At 41.4% G+C, this 16,265-nt stretch overlaps 1 protein-coding gene across 1 annotated transcript; it reads right to left on the bottom strand.

Moving 5' to 3' along the window:
• Window positions 1-4,176: 4,176 nt before the first annotated feature.
• MELLADRAFT_73668 (uncharacterized protein) lies at window positions 4,177-7,152 on the bottom strand (the record flags this gene model as incomplete). Its single annotated transcript, XM_007418617.1, has 5 exons — window positions 4,177-6,120; window positions 6,206-6,506; window positions 6,579-6,625; window positions 6,845-6,954; window positions 7,025-7,152. 5 exons carry the CDS (start codon window positions 7,071-7,073, stop codon window positions 5,203-5,205), a joined length of 1,425 nt encoding a protein of 474 aa, XP_007418679.1.
• Between the last annotated feature and the right edge of the window lie 9,113 nt (window positions 7,153-16,265).

Below are 16,265 nucleotides of genomic sequence, written 5' to 3'. Positions count from 1 at the left end.
TTGCCTTCACCATATCAAACTATTTTGCTGCATCCATGCAAACCTTTCAGACCACCAATTTGCCATCCGAAAAGCGCTAAGCCTCTTTTCAAAACAATGGACCATCCCTGGCAACATCTTCGACTGTGGCCGACCTGTGATTCATTGCATTTTTCAATCCGTTTGATTTCCCTCCATCAAAACCAAGTCACAAGATCTTACAATCCGCACACAATCACCTGAAACAATTTTAACGCTTCAAGCTATTTCACGATTCGAATCAGTTCATCTTGAAAGATCTAAAAATCAAATTCTTGAAGCATTGAATAGCTCAAAAACTGAAAGATTAAATTTGATTTTGATTAATGAATTATATGCTGCTAGGTTTGATCCATTGTTGATTAGATCTTTTGCTAAGAATATTAGAGAAATCTTGAATGATCATTTGATTAGGATTTCTGATTGAGTTGAGTTTTGATCATTTTCTTTATTGTTTGTTGAACTTTTCAAATCAATGATATTCTTTCCTTTGAGTGCGACTAGATTCATCAAGAACAACATTTTAATATGGGTTTAGGATCTAATCTTTTTAACGGTTCACAATATTCAAATATAGAAACATCAAATATGATTTTGAATTTAATTGAATCATTAACCAATTTGATTACCAAATGTTCTGCAACCAATCAAGAAATTTCAAATTCACTTTCTACAATTGTAATCCAATCCAAAGAAATCCAAACCAAAAAATTAAATCCAATCATCAAATCAATCAATCAAGAATTTTCATTATTAATTGGAAAAAAAGCATTATAAGCCAACAAACAATAAGAAATGAAAGCATTTTCTTTTCTCTTCACGCTGGCCCCAGTTGAGGGCTCATTGCGCACTATATAGCGCACACCGCGCATAGTGTACTATATAGCGCGCGGAGCGGCTTTTTTGCTCCGCTATGCCTTGAGCCAAAAAATAATGAAAATAGTGATATAGGTGCGAAGCGGTTGAGAGCGGTATCTGGCCCCAGTTGAGCGCTCATTGCGCACTATATAGCGCACACCGCGCATAGTGTACTATATAGCGCGCGCGGAGCGGCTTTTTTGCTCCGCTATGCCTTGAGCCAAAAAATAATGAAAATAGTGATATAGGTGCGAAGCGGTTGAGAGCGGTATCTGGCCCCAGTTGAGCGCTCATTGCGCACTATATAGCGCACACCGCGCATAGTGTACTATATAGCGCGCGCGGAGCGGCTTTTTTGCTCCGCTATGCCTTGAGCCAAAAAATAATGAAAATAGTGATATAGGTGCGAAGCGGTTGAGAGCGGTATCTGCGCTCCGCACACAAAAAGGGTCAAAATCCCGAGTGGTGCGGAGCGGTTCCTGTGTTGTTTGCACTTGAATATCTTGGGAAGTACTAGTGCTATACCTATTGAAAGTTTCCTATGTCTCCAAAATGTTTTCAACAAAACTTCAATTTGTTTTCACATAACATCCATCTGCTATCAAGATGTTTTGGGTCAGTTACCAGCAAAATATGTCATACCACCAAAATTGAGATGATGTCATACAGAATCATAAATCTGTACAAACCTGCTCCTGCATTTCCCCACCAAGAATATATAGTTTATTAACCTTTGTGACATAAAGTGACTGAGTTATTGAGGTTTGAAAAAAAACTATTTTTGTACTATACCTAAGAATTGATTATGGAATATCTTCCAGCTTCATCAATATACATACACAAAAAAATTGATATTCCTTTTGAAAATATGTTTCTCCACATTTTTGTCCCCCTAAAGCCTTCCTGCATGTCCAGTATCTCTACATGTGATTCCTGAATGTGGATCTGCAAGTTTGATTTTCTGAAGTTCTTTGCCCCAAGACAAATTTTGAGGGGATGTATTGCCAAAGGACAGCACTATTTGGCAACTGCTTTCATTAACCCGACGCCTGGTCAGCCTTTGGTACTTATCCATGCTTTGCTTGCACAACCGGGACCTGTCTCCGCCAAATGTGGCCGCAGCCGCAGCCAATCTGGGCATCAAACAACTAAACAGCTTTCATATTCAAAAGAGGGCTTCTCACCATGAGAAACCGGGCTAAGAACACCTCCAATCAAATATAAAACTGGGCTACCACCACCTCTCTACCACTTACATCAACATCAAGCTTCATCCCATCTCCGTTGGGATGAACCGTTTAAGAGCCTGGCAACATGTGATCTGTTCAATACAATAAGGAGCTTCTCAGTTTTGATCAACAATCCACAATCAATCTGTTCATTAGACAAACAAGGGATTCACCTCTGACCGGCAAAAATGATACACAGTTGTTGGTGTTTCTCTTGATCTCAATCACCATCTCATGTGTGTTGATTGATGGGTTGTTGTTGTTTGTGTTGTGCAACTTTTCTCTCAGTCTCAAATTCTCACGCTTGTTGCTCATGTCTTGCTCTTTTTGTATGCTTACTTCCTCTTACTTATAACATACTCTAACACTTGTTTATTTTTTTATTTCTATCAATCTGTTTTATGTGTTGTTATGAAATCCAAAAGGCTAAAGTGATTGATCTCTGTCATAAACAGATCCGAGAGTTTGAGTTTGACACTTTGAGTAAGGGTAAAATTGGCTTTTGATGACCAGTGAGAAAATGAGACATTTGAATGAACAAATTGGCTGTGAGCATGTTTGCTGAGCCAGCCAGCGCAATCTCAAATCCCAATTTCAAATTCAAACCGGGCTATATTTCAATCAAATAGGGCATTGAATAACAAGTATCCAAAAACTGGGCATTGGGTCAAACAAGGTGGTTGCCAAATAGTAATGTCCATTGCCAAAATCATTTGGAATTTTATTGATATATAGTGGGAACCATCAAGACACAAGAAGCCACAGACCGGGTAGTTTGTAATTACATACAACAAACATCTGATTTTCCTCTGGTACACTCTTGACCGTCAGGAATAAAAAAAACAAGAACTTCGAAAATTGGTCTTCTGAGGATATTTTTGAATAGCCCTGAACAAGAGGACCCCAAAAATATCTTGATTTTTGAATTGAGTGATATTTGTGACTTCGGCAATCTTTTTTGAAAAATTGCCCAATTAAGTGGCTCTTGATGGTTCCCACTATACATGTAAATGGTATTTTACAGAAATTTCTGCCATAAAATTTGCCATATTCTGTCTAGAATCAAAGAATCAATCAAAATGTTGACTGCCCATGTACACACCACAATTACATATAGAAATACTGTCCATACAGGAAGGCTTCAGGAGACAAAAATGTGGAGAAACATATTTACAAAAGGAATATCAATTTTTTGTGTATGTGTATTGATGAAGCCGGAAGATATTCCAGAAACAATTCTTAGGTATAGTACAAATACAGTATTTTTGGTCTATATTTTTCTTTTCAAACCTCAATAACTCAGTCACTTTATGTCACAAAGGTTAATAAACTATATATTCTTGGTGGGGAAATACAGGAGCAGGTTTGTACAGATTTATGATGCTGTATGTCATCATCTCAATTTTGGTGGTATGACATATTTTGCTGGTAACTGACCCAAAACATCTTGATAGCAGATGGATGTTATGCTGAAAACAAATTGAAGTTTTGTTGAAAACATTTTGGAGACATTGGATGTACTGGCCTGCCAGTGACCAGTAGTTGGGGGCTGTGAATGGTGTGCTTTCTACGCCGCGCCGACAATCTGAGTCCTGCTGCAAGCAGTTTTTTTCACGGGCAGCAATGGCAGAACGCTTGCAGCCGCTACATAATAATTTCAGTAGGGGCAATGGGGCCAGTCCCTTGCCACCGCTTTTTTGCGGCAGGTTGCCTTAGACAAGCTCAGACGTTGACTGAGGCCACTGAACAAGATCATAGGAGATGCTCTAAGCAATGCAATAAAAAACATTGTAGATAAGTTTAACTAAGACCCTCTTCCAAGACAGGCACATCCGCTTCACTTACTGATCTGGTCCCATTATCAGAATCAAGGTGAAATTCACTGTTGAGGTTTTCTCAAGCAGGCTCCCTTGCAAACAATCAAGAAAATTGTATAGCCAATAGTGATACAAGGATCAAATTCCAATCATTCATGATGTCTCAAACTATTACACAAGCAAATATATCAAACATAGGCGACATTGGTATGATTGATGTCCAAAACACGGAAGCGCACTATCCATTGAGATGTCCAAGTTCCAAGTCCAACATTTCATGGTAGTGGTAGATGATCATTTATTCCCATAAAATTGAACTTTATACAACTTCCGATTTACCACAAATGTTTTTTATTTATGAGCTTCACATTTTATTTTATGTAAAAAATCTCAAAGTGAAGGGGTTGTATAGTTAGAAAGATGGAGAACTACTTGGTACTTAGGACACCGCCAAAAACGTTTTTTTCGTCGGGACAGGAACAAGACAACTATCATATACACGTCAATGAAGAAGAAGAAGCAAAGTGAGTGAGAAACAAAACAACATTAGTTAGAGATTGCTATTGATCAGGTTCAGATTCCGTATCCTAATCCTCATCTGTTGATGTAGATAGATGGGTGTTAGTTGGAAGGTCTGGTCTTGAGGCCAAATCAGTCAAGCATTGTTGAATACTATCAATCATCTCTTGACGAGCTTCCGTTCGACTGAACTATGAAAATAAGAAATTGAATTAGAAGCTTCAATAAGATTCATTTATCAATCAACTGTGACTTACTTTACAAAGGTACTTTTGAAATTGGCTGTTACTAGTATTCGTAGTTTGTCCTCCGTCACCAGAATCCTTCGACGCTGAAGAAATTGATGGATCGGTGTTGATGGCCGTCGAAGCAAACGATAGAAACTTTTCTTGACTCGCCACGTAGCTGAAACCCTTGAAGATTGGGACATTCAAGAGTACTCTGTGTACGGCATCGGCTCTCATGACTGATCATCCGATTATTGTCCAGGCATAAGTATAGATGATCAAACATGGATACTGCAAGTGGGGCAAGAAGGGGATCAACAACGTACTCAATCGATAACGCGAAGGTTCTGATTTGTTACGAAGTAATCGAAGTCCACCTGATCCGCGTTCATGCCATGTTCCATCCTCTTCCAAAGTAAAGACTTTACATCTCACACTCTTGACCAGATTCTCATTCTCCTCACCCGTGATGACTATGGAGACGTAGACGAGACATAGTAACATGAAAAATTTGGAGTAGAAATTCGACGGTCATCAAACACGAACGCATTGAGCCGATAGAGGGCCATTAGACTCACGTTCCTTGGCCCCAAACCCAGCATGCTTGTCTTCTCCCCCGAGATCGGCAGCAAGGGCTAAGTGAGTTTTCTTTTTGGGACCATTTCCCCCTTCTTCACTTTGTCCGTCACTTGGTGAGATAGTAGGCTGATCGAAGACCGAAGGTGTAGACGATGTCCAATTTGCTTTGCCATTCGTTAGCGGCGAGACACCAAAAGCTGAAGATTGAGAAAAAGAGGAGAATCCAAGTGGGCTAGGATTTGATCTAGATTGGGGAAATGATGTGATCGCTGATGAAGTTGAGAGGGGAGGGCTTCGAATACTATCGGAGTCTCCGTTGACTGCGCACACGGAGCTAGCAGCTGAAGAAATCGGTTTGACATTCAGAAGAGGGGCTGAAAGAGAGGGGATCTGCAAGGCTTCGTTGTTGTTCAGTTTGTCCAGTGCTGCTGGCTTGAGACTAGTAGGTCGACCACTCGAATAGGCGGCAAAGCCGTCACCCCCACTTGCCTCGGGTAGTTTGGCCTTCTTATTCTGAACTGAATTCCCGGGCTCTAGCCCGGACTGAGAGCTAGCTAAACAGTTGTTGCGCTTACCTTTGAGGAAAAAATCTGAGCCACAGGGGAAATTAGGGGAAGCTGAAGCAAGCGAGTTTGATCCAGTGATGGCGCTAGTGAAAGATGAATGCAAGGCAGAGGAGGAAGGTTTGTGTGTATTACTGTGTGGGACCGCAAAGGCACGAGCAGGACCGGTATTTGAGGATGGAACTGGTGTAGAATCTGAAGCTTGATCTGAGGTAACAGGATCTGAGGCGGAAAAAATCGAGACGTTGGACTTTGGCGCATGTACCATGAATGGCGATTCAGAATGATTGTAGGACGCCCAAGAGGCAGGCTGAAGAATGTCAAGGTTTTACATCAGCTCCCACTTTCCTATGCATCGCCGGTAGAGTTGCGATAAGATGAAATATGACTCGAACCAGAGCATCAGACTTCGCAGGCGCTGTAAGAATCGAAGCCTCGTTGTCAGATTGGCCAGGATTGAGAGGAGTCACTTCTAGTGCTTCATGTGCCTGTTCCTGATCGTTCTCCACGCCCATGCCTTCGACTTTCTTTCGAACAGATTTAACCTCAGTGGCTTCCGGAGTGGTCACCCGCGATTTGCTGTGGTCATGGTCGCTACCACCATTGGAGGAAGTATGACTGTGAGAGACACCTTGAGGATGACGGGTCGTAGGTGGGCTGGTCTGTTCAACATCCGAGCACTTCGAGAAACGGCGTCTGTTGAGTAATTAAATCGACTATAAGGAAAAGAAGACACTGAAGCTTTGATAACACGAGAACAAAGCTGACCCTTTTTTAGCCAGTGGTGTGGGAGGATGCCCGACTTGGTTGGGCGTCTATCAGGTAAAGCAAAAGAAAAACACGATCAGGATGATACTACCCGACTGCAGGGACGATACCAAAAATCCAGGATGGTGCGACTTCGAGAGCGTATTCGATCATCAGGGGTGATGATGAACAAGCCAGATTATAAAACCCGGTGATCGGGAAAGATGTATGAGAGGATAATCGACCAGTGAGGGTAAATCTACCTCGCTTTCTATATCAGAACCTACTTCAAGGGAGACGCTGGGGTTTGGTGATCGACGTTCATGGTGACTCTCCGGAGTTTGACCAAGTGGATTAGTGTCACGACTTCGCTTGAGACCATGAACCTCGGTGCCAGCTGTTTGAACCAAAAGGGTCAGTTAGGAGATGAGAAGGATTGGTAAATAGCTCCGTCAAAGCAAACGAACCAAGTGGAATAGACTCATTATGGTGAGTGGGAGATGGTGGAGAGGACATATCTTGTTATTCGTCTTCCCTATGTTTGTTCTTGTTCGTGGCTGTGAATGTTGAAGTTGGAAAAGGAATAAGTAAACTGTGAGGTCAGTTGACCTCGATTGGATTGCTCGATTTTCGGTCAAAGGGTTTCACTTAAGTATATTAAGTACCTATCTACTTAGACTTAATAAGAGCATCTCCTATCGTCTCGGTAAAGGGCTTCGGTACGGTAAATTTTACTGTACCGACCCTTAAATTCCCCAATCGTGTCTAAAACACGATTCGGTATCCACCGAATCGGTCAAAATTCTGTAGAGGTCCAGCAAATTTACTGGACCTCTACCGATTCGGTATCTGCGGGGAAACCATTGTTCTCACCATTTGGTACTGTACCGAGGCACTTTCTTTCCAACGATAGTGGATTTCGACAGTTCTGTACCGATTGATACTGTACCAAACACCTACGTACAGAAAATTTACTGAAAATTTACTCGAACGATAGGAGATGCTCTAAGTAATATTATATCTTCCTCGAGCCTCGGCCCTTCGCCACACCTAATTCATCATTCCGGAATCTGGCTGAGAATCAACGCACTGTCAAAAATGTTGAAAGAAAGTCGGTCACCACCGTGTGACATAGTCTCCTAACTAATCCGGGAAGAGCCAGTCTCGTCACGCCATTGGAGCTATCAAACAAAGGTCCCGTTGGTTTTTTTTTTTTTTTTTTTTATTGCTTAAAGTGTCATTGGAGCCGTAAGGCTATTGAACACTGCATATTTTCCAGCACCGGTAAAACCCCTCTGGCTGTGTCAGGGGAAAGGGTTGCTGTTGGCTGTTTCAACTAGTATACAATGTTTATACGGTAATGTGGAAGGAAGCGCTAAAGGATGTGGTAAAAATGATGAAGAATTCGAGATTAATCTCTAGGGGGTTGCCTATATGTTGGCGGGTTTTCATTTGAAATTTTTGCCCAGCTCCATTGGTTTTTAAACCTCCAGGTGCTGTCGCAGTAGGCGGCGATGGCTTTAAAGGCCACAGGTTTGTTGATAATTGTTGTGTTGAACTGAAGGTTGAGTTGTTTGATGTCTTTTTCGAATTGTTGTCTTTCTTTGTTGTATGTGTTGCATGTGAAAAGATAATGCTCCACCGTTTTGATGCCTTCTTGGCATTCACAGCTTGGGGATCCTAGTTGATCAAATTTGCAGAGGTAATGGTTTAGATGAATATGGCCTGACCTTAATTGGGTGATCGCCGCGATTGAGTGTTTCTTTAATTCATTTAGGTGCTTGAGAACAACAGCCCCCCATGATAGTGCCAGGCCCTGACAAAATCCAAAACTGGGTATGGAACATGATTTGGGACTGAGTTAAGCAACATGTGAAAGTACTCTTCCAGTGTCTTGCCTAATTAGAAAGTATCATCCTGCAAGCAACGCCACCGGCGCTCCGCCCGAGATAGCGGTGCCGGGGCGGTAGCAGGGCGCGCGCTCCGCCCGCGCTACCCGTTTTAACCCATAGCGGTTTTTTTGCTGGGCTATAGCTATGGTGAAACCCCCCTCACACATAGCGGTTTACAGATCCGCAGTCTATAGCGGAAATCCGCTATGCTATGAGGTGTCACAGCGCCTACGAGCGCTTAGCGCCAAAGCGCCTCATAGCAACCCATGACACGCAGAGAGAGTCCCATGAGGCTTGCCCCAGCTCCATTCAACGTTACGACTTGTCTTAAACACCACCATCCCCAACCTTCAACAACACATCAACGACTCGACTTAGCTTTGTTGAAGGATGCTATAGCAACTCACTCCAGTTCTCTGGTTGCACTATCCTTCAACAATCCCCCATCACAACCTCAATCCATCGCCAATTCTGGACTATCCCTCCACGCCTTTAGATACCATCTTCAAACGATGTATCTGTTTCAGAGGCCATGCGAACTACTGGCCCCATCTTTAAAAGGACCTCACAGTGAGTCTCATTCTTCCTCTCCACCACAATCCTATTTTTTTGTCTGTGTGGATTAACCTTTCCATTTTGAGAAACCCCTTTTCCACCCAGAAGCCCTAATTCCATTACCAATCGATAACTATTATCACTTATTTGATTCCAATTTCATCATGTCTCCAAGTTCAACTTCGGCCGATGTCAGAAATTTCACCCAAACAACCCTTCAGCTTGATTCTGTGTCTTTGCTTGCTTTACCTTCATTATCTCGATCACTTCGAGTCTGTAGCCCGGTACAACCTCGACCAGGCTTTGTGATGCAGTCACCAGACTCCCGACGTGCGATTCGATTACCAGCAGACAAACCTGAAGATTTGGCTGAAGACACTGAAGCCGAATCTGAGAAAACTGAATCTGAGGATGGCCAATCGGTAACACCCTTGACTGCACCCTTTCACCTACCTGTTTCTGGCAACAGCAAGGTGAAGAAGAAAGCTGCCAAACCGGTTACCCGTAACCGTCAAGGCAAACGCAAAAGTACAGTCTCCAGGAACGTTTCAAACTCTTCTCAGCCTTGTTCAGCACCGTGTAAGAAGAAGAAGCGAACTGTTATTGAGGTATGTCATTCCATGAACTTACTATCTACATTTTGATATTAATGTATCAAAATATAATTCTCTCATCAGGATTACGATGTTCCTACTGGTGTTGATGTTGATCAAGAATCCGAAATCGAAGTCATTGAGTCACCTGCTGCTCGACGTGCCCATCTTGGCAGGGTTTCCAAGCTTTTGGAATACTACGAGGCCCTGATCCATGTGAAAGGCGAGGTAAAGACTTTTAACTTGCCTTGAGGTCTGTAACTTACTGACAAATCGGGAATATCTCTCTATCATCTAGACTGGCGACGATCCTCGTTGATTCAAATGCAAGTATTGTCATGAGTATTTCACCCGAGGTAAGAGAAGCCACTATAATCTCTATTCTCATAGAGATGGAGCGAAGGATCGCCCGGCATGCCCGAGACGACACATTGCTATTCGAGAAGGTCACGATTTGCCTTGAAGCTGGAAGCAACTTCAAGACAACATTGTGCAAGTCGCCAGTACCAACTCAAAATCTACCCTTGATTCATCCCTATCTCAAACATCATTCAGCGTGGACCTCCTCAACACGGTATTAGTTATATGGATTCTCAGACATGCCTTACCTTTCTCTCGGTTCAACGATCCTCCTCTTCGGGCCGCATTCAAGCTCTTGAATTGGTCAGCCACTCTGAGAGGTACCACATGGGCATCTGAGACAGCCAAGGGGATTTACTTGGACCTGTCGTCTTCAGTCATTAAAATGATCAAGGTAATGTTAATGACATCTCTTTCTTGATTTGACCGATTTATAGAAATTCTATAATTGTTTACTTATACTTTTTCCAGTCAAACGATAGCAAGTTTGGTCTTGTTTATGATGTTTGGACCACTAAAGGTGGTCGGAAGGCATTTATCGGAGTCTCGGTCACCTATATTGACGATCACTGGAAGTTCCACACCCAGCACCTTACCCTCAAATTAGTTTCTTGGCATCATGCTGGCCGACTCCTGGCTCAGCCTGTTGGAAAATTCTTAATATCAAATGGTCTACATAAAAAGATAAGTCACTCTTATCTGTATTTCATTTCTTCAATCTTTAATCTCCATCCTTTGGTATCTCTATATTGTTTTCAGAAAGAACTAACATAAATTACCTTCTTACATGTTGGCCCAGACGACTGATTCTGCCAGTTCGAACAACACAATGGCCCACAAGTTGTCTGACATGTTCAGAGATGCTGAAGACACGGTGGATTGGGATGCAAAAGGGAACCAGGTAAAGTGTTACACTCACAAAATCGGGCTTGTTGTCAAAGCCGGGTTGAAGTCTCTCGGACTGAGTGCTGGGCACATCAAGCCCACAACCCAACCCGGTGTGACGTTACCCATGCCCACGGTCACTCTGAACGACGGTGATGAGAATATCGACTTCGAATCTTCTGAAGAAGAGGAAGATGACACCGAATCATTAGAAGGTTCTGCGTCAGGAACTCCCTTTGATGACAACCTTTCCAATAGTGCTTTTGATGGTGAGGAAGAGCATCCTCTTTCTAATATGGCTCGTGCTGTTCGCAAGGTAAGGTTCATCAACATTATATTTTAATTACAATAAAACATTGACTGATTAACTTATTATATCTCATAGGCCAAAAAGTTTAACGGACTGTGCACTCAAAGCTCCGCAAGACACCTGGAATTCAAAGCCAAGGCAAAGCAGCTTGATTACAAAGGTCGCTCACCCATCTCTGGATGGGGAATACGATGGAACATCGATGTTGACTACCTCAAGCGTTTGAGTGACGCTCGTGATGTAAGTACATCACCTTCTGTCCTTTGTCCAAGATCCCATACTAACCCCATTCTTTTTTCTTTCTAGGTTGTAGACGCAATCCTCCTTGCAGATCGAAAAACCCGATACTTCCAGGGTATATATATCAGTGCAGAGGATTGGGATTTGATTGAGACTTTGGTCTCAATACTTCAGGTATTCACACTTATCTGTTTCTTCTTTGTTCTGCTTTTGGATAACTAAATCTATTTTTTTCAGGTATTTCTGTATGCAACAAAACGGATGGAAGGTAATGCACCGACTGGGTGTGTCCTACTTTCTGAATACACCCGGCTCATCCACGACCTTGATAAAATTGAGAGTGCCTGCGAAGAAGAGGAACTCAAGGCCATGCTTTGAGTGATGATCTCCAAACTCGAGAAGTATCAAGCTGAAGCGGCTGCATCAGATGTGATTGTATTGGCCACGGTTCTCAACCCACGATTCCGACTACGGTTCTTCGACCTCCACTATCCTGACAAGGCACCTCGAGCAAAATCATTATTCCTCTATGCCTTCGAAGACGCCTTGCGAGAATGGCCTGAGGATCTGATTGCTATCACCTCAGCAACAGATGACACTCGGGCCTCCCAAACATCTTTGGCTCCAAACTCACCCTCCTACGACTCCTGTTCATTCGATATTTTTACCACTCAAGTCTTGTCACAGTCAGCAGCTGATAAACGTAAGGGAGAGTACGTTGAGTATATCGATGGTGCTCATTTAATGGTTCCAAGTCAAAAAGAGCTGGATTGGTGGAACGTGAGTAGTTACCTCCCCATCCTTTTTTTCCACACTTATCGCCTTCATATTGAAACATCCCTTTTTTGATGTATAGGACCATGAAAAGGACTTTCCAGTCCTGGCGAGCATGGCTCGCAATTATCTTGCAGTTTTAGGTACCTCTTGCCCATGCGAGAGGACCTTTTCGTCGGCGGCCGACATTGCAGTACCGGGTCGAGCTTCGTTGACCGCTAAAATGATCTCAAAGCTAGTCAGTGTGCGAGAATGGATGAAGTCTGGTGTTACCTTATCAGGAAAATTTGCTGATGCTTGGGCCTATCTTCAAGCCTTTCAAACTCAGTCGTCCAAAGGCAAGAAGTAGCGATATTTTTTCCATACTTAAATTTTCTTTTTTTTCTTTTTCACTTTCTTTGTCCTTGCGTGTGGTTTCTTATCCCTCCTCACACCATTAAATACTGCTAAAGATTATAACACAATGTAACTAATCTAACAGTGGCTCAAAAAATGTTTCTTTCTCAATTTTTCTTTGTCAACTATCTTTCTTTGTCAATAATTGCGCGTGTTTTGTTTGTTCACTCTGTATTATCCTCACCCCGCTATCCCCACTCTGCTAAACACATTCTAAAGCAATAAAAACCTCCCAGACTGTGCTTTTAGGCGCTAAACGTTGTGAGATGTCATCATAGCGGAGCAAAGCGCTTTTGAAAGCCGCAACGCTCTGAGATCCCATAGTGCCTCAAAAATTATAGCGTAGCGATTGGCGCTTTATTATAGCGCCGAATCGCTCCGCTCGTGATTTTTGTCGATATAGCGGAGCGAAGCGGAACGCCGGTGGTGTTGCTGCAAGCTTGGAATCAAGCCGTAAAATTGATGATCCCCAAACCTGGGGAAGCTCATTATACACTAGCCTAAGCCTACCATCCAAACACCTTACTCACAAAACTTGAGGATTCTATTGAAATAATTCCCTGGCTATGCCTCTCAGCCCAAGCAGAACAACATTGCTCTTACATCTGGGTCACTACAGTGGCAGACCCACCTTCTCAACCACCGTCAACAGTATATAACACTCCAACAATCTCCAACAATGGTAAACAACCTCCAAAAAACGTCAAAAACCATCAAAAAACCAACAAAAAACCTCCAATTGTGGGATACAAAGTAGAATCCGGGCACGTGCCCAGCTTTGTGCCCGGAATTATTTTGGCAGTAAATTTTGATTTTCTGGGCAAAAGTCCGGGCCCAGAATTCGAATTTACTGCCAAAAAAAATCTGGGCACAAAGCCGGGCACGTGACCGGCTTCTACTTTGTATCCCATAAATGTAACCTTATGATGTCATTATTATTAGAAATGTCACTTTATGGTACTTACAAAAAATCACGAAGAACAAAACTCGAGAGTGCTGGGCCAAGTTCCCCAAAGGGATGAATAACATCATGTCCACAAAGATCAACACCCTACGGGGTGGCTAGCGGCTAATAATAATAAGCAGTATAATATATAACACCTGTACATAGTAAAACAATACTTGAAAATATAACATAGACAACAATTCAACAAACATAACCATAATTTCTTCTACTTTCTTCTTTTTTTTAAATAAAAACAATCAAAAGAATTAACCACACAAATAAGAATATACCCCACACTTTTGACAAAAGCACTTAACACAAAAAATAAATAGATCAAGGGAGGGCTGGGAGGGCTTCAAAAAATAGATCACTAGAAGATGATAAAGAATGAAAGGATTTTTCAAAATGAGGAAGGATGATAATAGGTGGTAAAAACTGGAATGGTAAAATGGTAAAGAGCCATGATGTCAATTACCAAAAAGGTAATAAAACAAAATAAAACCTGGACCAAATTTACAGACCTCACATTTTGACATACACCTATTAATTGTGACATTCCCATCAGTAAGTAACAAGTGACCTACAACTATTGTTTGTTGTGATTCAAGCTGTGAATTTTATCAATTGATGTTAAAAAGGATGAGCAAGTCTTCTTATGATGAATACAGGGAATTTTATCCTAATATTCATAGCTGAGAACCATTTTTGGAATTAGAGATTTTTTGTAAAGTTGCCCAATTTTGGATTACTATAGCTCATGTTGTGGCCCTTGTGATACTGATCATTTATCACCCGGATATAACCTATTACTGATGTGTGATGAATAAGTTATTGACCTGTAGAAATTGAGAAAATAAGCTTTTGTCATGTAAATGTTGCATTACATGTGTATGTAAGTGCCAAATTCAAAACTCACTCCATTTTGTTTGTTTCCTTATAGCTTTTTCACTACTCATCTGTTACTCATGGTTTAAAGGTTTTACATTATGAAATGAATAATATTGCGTTGATTGAGCTATCACCCATCCAATTCTGACGAGTCTTGACATATGTAATCAAGTGAAAACCTCCATTTTTGACAAAATTTGACCATTTGCACGTCTAATAATGATTTCTTTTCTCAAAAGATCATCCCACATCGATCCAATTGTGAATATAACCATAAAATCAATCTGAAAACCTCTTGGAGCCATCAATCCCTCAATGACATCACTACACAGGAATTAATACCATAGTACCCCTTTTTGAAATTCCCACTTTCTTGAATAACTTCACACCTCCCTTATCGATCTCCATGATTAAAGTTTTTGAAGACTAATGTTATACTTCTCTTTCATAACAACACCTTTCTGAACCAATAAATTTCATAATAATAACCTAAAACCCATTTCCAACTCTTAATACCCATATTTTCAAATTTTCCTTCAACTCTTCTAATTTTGTCCTTCTTATTTCATTCTTTTCATAACAATTCCCATTCTTGAAGACTCAAAATAAATGTTTTTCTCCATCAATTCTTCCCTTACTAATTCTTTTCAATTCATTTCACTCTTATACTATGTTTACAAACTTTTTCAAAATTTTCTCTTCTTGTGATTGTTCTTATCAAATCATGTAATTAATATATGATTAAAAAGATATTGAAATGCTGATTCTAAATCAACTATGAGACCCTCAACGACTAAACACCTCACTCATCAATTTGATTTTGACCAAAACACAATTTTTTGCATAATTTTTAATTTTTTGCTCAAGTAGAGATCCTGCTCACCACAGCGGCGGGTTTCAGATTACTGTATCTTCATTACTGGGGTCTTCTTTCCTGTTTTGTTATTTCTTTTTTTAATTATCTATTCATATGTGTATATTTCATCTTGGATTCACTTTTTGAATTCATTTTATAAGCTACTTCATCAGGTACTAGGCAAGGTACTCTGTGGTACCTGCCCAGGTAAAATACTGTGCCACTGTGTTTGTGTGGTGTATGCTTGCCGGCAGGCGCACACAAATTGCCTTTGTGCCTCAAAGGCAGTCTGTGTGCGCTGGTCATCGAGAGACTGCCACACAGACCCGGTGTAACATATCATAATTTTGGACAAGGCACCAGTCCAGTACCATACCAACCCTTTAACAAGGTTATGTTACTGGGACTTGGAGCATAAGGTGGTCTCAGCAACAATATACGGTACTCAATACCATACCTGGGGTGAGGTACGGTACTGGATACTCAATTTCCCAAGTATTGCCATACAGGTGAGTACAGGTATTTCAGGTACAATACCAGCGCCATATCTGTTGCTGCATTGATAATGATGTATCATCACTGAACGCTCTACTGATGAATCTGAATTTTGTTGGATCTTGCTAAATTCTGTCACCAAAGTCTTTCCAAATTTTACTGCATTGATTTGGGGTTGGGATACTACCATGTACTGGCATGAAGGAAAAGATGTTGCAGAAGAAGGTTTGCCTGGCCTGCAGGTAGTTAGTCTGACCAAATCTATAGCATTCAATAAGAGTCTGTTCTTGTTGGCTAAGCATACATATGTTGAATATATTCATATCACCCGCTCAACTATCATCACTCAAGATTTTATCCAAGCTTTCTGTTACATGTTGTATATCAAACCAAGTTGCAGCAATGTGCTTCTCAGGTGGTGCTTTCCAATAGTGTTTTCAATATTCAACTTTTAAAGTAGCATTTTGCTTTAGGGGTAAATGTATTTTAGGAATTTTCTGAGTTGAACCCCATTATTT

The sequence above is a fragment of the Melampsora larici-populina genome (assembly GCF_000204055.1).
Source record: "Melampsora larici-populina 98AG31 unplaced genomic scaffold MELLAscaffold_98, whole genome shotgun sequence".
NCBI classification, from domain to species: Eukaryota; Fungi; Basidiomycota; class Pucciniomycetes; order Pucciniales; family Melampsoraceae; genus Melampsora; species Melampsora laricis-populina.
This window is presented reverse-complemented; position numbering and strand designations above follow the sequence as displayed.